At 39.0% G+C, this 6,000-nt stretch overlaps 1 protein-coding gene across 1 annotated transcript in view; it reads left to right on the plus strand.

The window, feature by feature from the left end:
* The window catches only part of LOC139142925 (uncharacterized), a 29,731-nt gene extending 27,246 nt beyond the window's left edge, over window positions 1-2,485 (plus strand). The window contains exon 5 of the mRNA XM_070713122.1: window positions 2,393-2,485. Within this exon, the coding sequence (XP_070569223.1) occupies window positions 2,393-2,477 (85 nt within the window). The 3' untranslated portion in view covers window positions 2,478-2,485. The remainder of the gene's footprint in view (window positions 1-2,392) is intronic.
* Window positions 2,486-6,000: the final 3,515 nt, after the last annotated feature.

Consider the following 6,000-nt stretch of genomic DNA (forward strand, 5'->3'; position numbering starts at 1 on the left):
TTTTCTGGTTTAAAAATTTCTTGAATGACCAATTCAAACAAAATGTGAGCACACTGTCCGTGATGGCATTTTGTTAATTTTGGTCTAAAACCTTAAAAAAAAATTTCATTCAAAGTTGCTGGGCTGACAGATTTGATATTTTAGAAATAGGTCCCTAAGGATGACCTTTTCCAGATTTGTTCAAATTATTTTGAAATATGCAAACTTTGCTGTACTGTATAAATCAGTCTTGAATGAAAATGTAGCTTGCTTGATTTTTCCCCAGGTGATTACAGTGAAAGTCCCTGAGGGAGATTCGCTTCTCAAGTATACTACTGTGCTCTCGCTGTCGCTCGTAACTTTCGTAAATTAGGAACAAAAATGAAAATTTACAAAAAAAAATAAATGCCCGATCGGCCATTTACGAATAATTTTGTTATTTTTGAAGCCTGATTTTCGGTTAAGATTATGAATTCCGGGGAAATACTGTCATATCTCGTCTTTCAAAAACTACTCTGCCCCTATCATCGGCGCATCGGCACATCAATAGCTTTGGACTTTGACCTGTGCTAACATGAGCATGCGCATCCCCGGGTCGTGTACTGTTATACTGGTGTACCATGCATTACGGTAGTTTCGAGACACCCAAACACTCACACGCTGTCAACTTTCCGAATGGATGGTTGAAGCGGATCGAGGGAAGCGGGCAGTTACAAATGCTTTAGATGGATAGTATCCTCAGCTGGGAAAGAAAGTTAGGGATAAAAACGACAACTCATATGAAAAAAATTGGAAACAATGAAACCGCTGAGAAGAGATCAAGAACAGTCAGCCTGAAAGACAGTCGAACTACAGCGAACTGCAGTCCGGACCGCGCATGGTTGAACAGTACTCGCAAAGTGTTTTTTTCTGTGCATGGAGGTGGAAGCGAGCCGGAAATCTTAGTTGTCATAGATTTGTCATTTGACGATATGCAGATTGAATTTTTCTGTGAACTTTCCAATTGTAATAGGTTTCCTTCAAAATATTTTACAAGAAACTGTCTCAGCAAATGTTTTGAATACTGATAGTTTTCTCTGATGCTCCAGAGACAATGCTGTGCACAGTCCTACGACGAAAGTTTATCCACACCAAAAAAAAATGACGATCATCTATAGCGTTTTAAAAATGTGACTGTCTATGCGAAAACATTAGCAGGGTCACCAGTTTCAGTTTGCGCACTTGAATTTGCAGTTATAACGAGACAAAATTTGTGCGAAACCACAGACTGCCAAATGTTCTGATCAGTGGTTGTCTTACATGTAAAAAAAATTTAGAGCAGAACATGGCATAATGACTGCAACTACATGTATAGAGGCACCACCTAGTTATGGCACCTAATACCAATGGATGACATGCATGCTTTCAAAATACGAAAAAACAGGGGACAGATTTTCCAGCATCTAAAACTTGTGCAAACACTGATAATATTAATGACCACTTAATATATTAATATATATAATCATCAACCACTGAGAAATAAAATAATTATGAAGATCGATTAATTGAATAACAGTCATGGCCGGTTGACCAAAATGACACACTTATATGAGACAAGGAAGAAATTTCAATGTTACAAGCATTCATGACCCATGATGTACTGTGTTATTCAATGGATCTTTTGAAAATGCGTATAACTATCAAAATATGAGTGTTAATTGTCAAAAAAAGCTAAAAAGGAATATTTCGTTTGCCTTTGACTCTCATGATATTACGGTATTCACCATTTCTATCCTCTTAAAATCATTCATTGTGTACCAGAAGTGCTTGTTGAAAATTGGCAGGCTCAGCATTACATAATTTGTACTTACTAAATATTTTTGAACCGAATTCGTAAATTTACTAGCCAGGGAGAGCACAGTACTAGCCCTTGATCAGTAAACAATGAAGAACACTCTACCCAACCAGAACAAGGGCTTAGCAAAATCAACCAATGATGATGTCATCATACATCAAATATGATTACAATAATAGGAACTTTTCAAAATAATATTGTGCCAAACTATAGATAATGAAATTCTTCTTTCCAAGATCCTTTTTTGTGTACTTTTTATTTTAACATAATATGTAATAACAATAGAATCCCATAGCAAGCCTCTAGCACCCCACATGACAGGTACCTGCACTCTGGCTTGCGTTGTATTCTGCTGTCCTTGCATGCATGCATGAACATCTAGTGAGTGTGGGGACAGCAGAGCACAGTGCAAACCTATTTACATATACCCCAAGTAAGGCGTATTCACTTGCACTCTCTGGCTATGGGGTTTTGTTGTGTATATAAACCTAATTGTTTTCATGAGAATATTAGGCCAAGTGTTCTTTAGGTGTGCTTTTGTCTTTTTTGTCAACAGTAACTAATCTTATTACTCATCAGTTTCAGTGGCCGAGACCATATTCGTTATTTGACCTACAGTTGGACTCAAGGAAATACTTGCATCTGTCTGGCACTGAAGAGTTGAAAAAGGGGTAAAGTAGGATGTAGATCTCTGTATTCATGAGTGTTCCACCACGGTCCCTCGTGGAGGGACCGTGGTTCCACTGAGTGGCATGAAGTGTTATAGATGTAAACATTGTGTATTCTTATTGAAACCTAACCCAGTATGGAGATTGATCTCTATGGAGCCACACAATAGTGTGATCTGCTCATATACCAATGGAATACATATTAAGGTCTCCTTCTTGGAACATTTTCATGCTGAAGTATCTTGAAAGAAAGCCAGTGAGCAAAATAACACCCATAGGTTTGCAAAAGCACACATGTAAATTTTAACATCAGAAATTTGCATTAGAGTATATCAAAAACAAGACATACATAATAAGTTTCCTTCAGCATGAATTACTACAGATATTGTTAATGTCTAATTGTAATTGCTTCAACAGTCTTTTTAGTCCCAACGAACACCGTCCTGGGGAACTTAGAGGTTGGTCATGTCCGGTGGTGTGTGTGTGTGTGTGTGCATGCATCCGTCTGTTCATTTACAAAGATATCTCAGAGATGCCTTCAGCAATTTCATTCAAACTTAGTACAAGGATTACTCCCTATGTCATACATTTGCACATTGACTTGTTTGTGATCCGATCCAATATGGCTATGTGACGGCCATTTTACCGTAAAAACCCTATCAATTCGACCAGAAAAAAATAATTATGATTTGAAATCGTCGAATCAATAGGAAATTAAAATTGCCAAAATAATTAAGTGGTCGAATTAATTGAAATCATGATAATGAAATTTACGCGAGACATGTTTGCTATGTGGAGACTGCTTCAAAGCATGGACATGTGACTGTGAGGTCGACAAATTTGTCTATGCTGTACCGGTAGGTTACAAAAGATCCTCAAACCTCAAAGGCACGTGGCCAAGTGGGTGTCACATCAAAATCAAAGTGGCCGTGATAACAGACGGAGCGATCTGTACACTTTGCCACTGGCCACTTGATGGACGACATGTCAGTTGACATCGTGTGCTGGCCCTTGGAAATATATTGTAACTCCGTGACAGGCAGATAAGATAGTCTAAGGGCATTTAATGCGTTTAAATTTTGTAAAAATAATAAAAATTGACATCACCGATCATAAGAAACGTGGCGTTGAAGATAATATTTTTATGAGAAGTCTCTGACGGCCATTTTCTGTAAGTATGGTCTGACTTCGCAAAAATGGGAAACAAACATCTGAAGATTTACTTCAACCAACACTTTTGGATTTGTTCTACTCCTATTATAAGATCAGTCAAATTTCTGGAAAGTAGGTGTACATTTTCGATGTCTGTGTAGCGTCTATACCGAAGTCATATCCAAAAGACTGTAATCAGTTCGCGACAGCGTAGACCCCTCTCTCTCTCTCTCTCTCTGCCCCCCTGGCATTTCGATGTTTTATTTTGTCGACATTTGTATATCAGTTTGAAGTTTCAGGTCACTGCTCAATGCAATAGTTGATGTCAATTTCCTGTATCGGGCATGGTCTCTGTCGTCATTCTAATCGTTAGTTTTTTAGTCCAAACGGACACCGATCCGGGGGGACTTATAGGTTTTGTCATGTCCGTGCGTTCGTGTCCGTGCGTGCGTCCGTCCGTCCCGTTCACACGAGATATCTCAGACATCTGTGGACAGATTTCGTTCAAACTTTGCAAAAGAATAGTACCCTACCTCATACAGATGCACGTCGATTTGTTTCACAATGCGATCAAATTTGGCCGTGTTAGAGGACTTTTTAGTTTACACTCCATAGACTCCCATGTATAAGGCAGCTCTCCATAGACTCCCATGTATAAGGCCAAGAAAAATAAAAATTTAGTTTCTCATCGTATTCATATTGCAAAAAGGATGCAGTGACACAGTTTTTAGTCCCCACAAATAAAGTCCAGGGGCTTATAGATTGGGACATGTCCGTCCGTGAGTCCATCCATGAGTCCATCCGATCATGCAGATATCTCATACACTTTGACAAAATGTCATGTGACCTTGGTGACCTTTGACCTCAAATATACATAGTTGTCCATAACTCAGTAACCACAAGTGCTACACCCTCTCAATCGACAAGATTGAGAATATGTTGATTTATTTACGTAGTAAATCCTTGTGTGTGAAAGTTAACGATCAAATCTTTTCTCCTGATGACTATCTATTCTGATATCCCTCACAGTAGTCAGAGTTTTGTCAAAACCCACGCCGGCCAAGTGGGTAGGCTCACTACATGCATGATATATCCATATTCAAAACATGGTTTACCGCCGCACGTACGTGCAAGATACCGCGAAAGTAACGGTATATAGTCAAGCCTAGCTAAATTTTGTGATTGCCCTAAACATTAAAAATTGTTGGTCTTGGTAAATGATTTTGAAGGATTGGAATACCAATGTTTGCTTTTGAGGAAAGATTTCGGATGTCGGAAAATATTTATCAAACTTCAATACGCGGGCCTTCGAAACAACCACAGTACACAGCATGTACTACCGTAGAATACATTTCATAGAACGGCGGCTTGGTGCAAACAAATTCAGTGGTAGTCAAAACTCACTAAAATTATGTCAATCCCCACAAAGTTTTTTTTTGCGCTGAGTAAACGATTCTTACTCATTGTAAAGAGTGTTCACGATCTGCAAACGGGAAAACAAATAAAAATTCCAGTCGCTAAATATACGTAATGCTATGGCACTTTGCTCAGACGCGGCGTGAAATCTACATTGCATGCTATACCATTGATGGATTGAACACCCGGTCACTGAAATTCCTCAGGAAAATAAATGATTTACAAATATGAACATTACTTTTATATCCAGAGCTAGTGTAAGCCTCTCGGGGTCTTTTTTGGACCCATAAATAAAACGTGGCTGTCGTTCTTTTCGTAGCCATATCGATCGTGTACGTCTGAAAACCAATCAGAACACGCAAAGCGTTTTTACAGTACCGATTGAAACCAAACAGATTTCGACTACCAACGAGCCTTAGGGCTGTGCCTCTGTAGCACAGCGCAGCCAATGGTAGAATTGGGACAGGAAAGAATTCATAACGTTTGTAAAGATTATTGCAGGCCTTGAATAGAAAAAACAGGCGGTGGCAAGACCTGTGTCAGACGGCGATTTGCTGCCGGTGACCACTATAATTGACAGCCCTTGGCATGGGTATAGGATAAATCGGTTATTACCCATTGTCGCTTCTTCCTTGCGTTGTGCAACAGCATTCATGTCATTTGTGCTGCATCATGCAGACACTCAACTTTTTCTTATGTTGCATACAGCACAAATGACACTCACGCTAATACGACACAGGAACAGGCGATATGGGTAATAATCTCTAAGAATCACTTCATGGTACGATGAAATATGGCAGCCTAGTGGCCATTTTTGTTCAGATTTTTTATATGTTTCAAGCCATTACATAGATACGCAGTGATGTTTTCTTTCAAATACCTGGTATGCCACAAGGAAAGTACACCATGCCATACATGCAGTCTAATATGTTTTAGGATTAAGATCCAATA

Source organism: Ptychodera flava, chromosome 10 (genome assembly GCF_041260155.1).
Source record: "Ptychodera flava strain L36383 chromosome 10, AS_Pfla_20210202, whole genome shotgun sequence".
NCBI lineage: Eukaryota > Metazoa > Hemichordata > Enteropneusta > Ptychoderidae > Ptychodera > Ptychodera flava.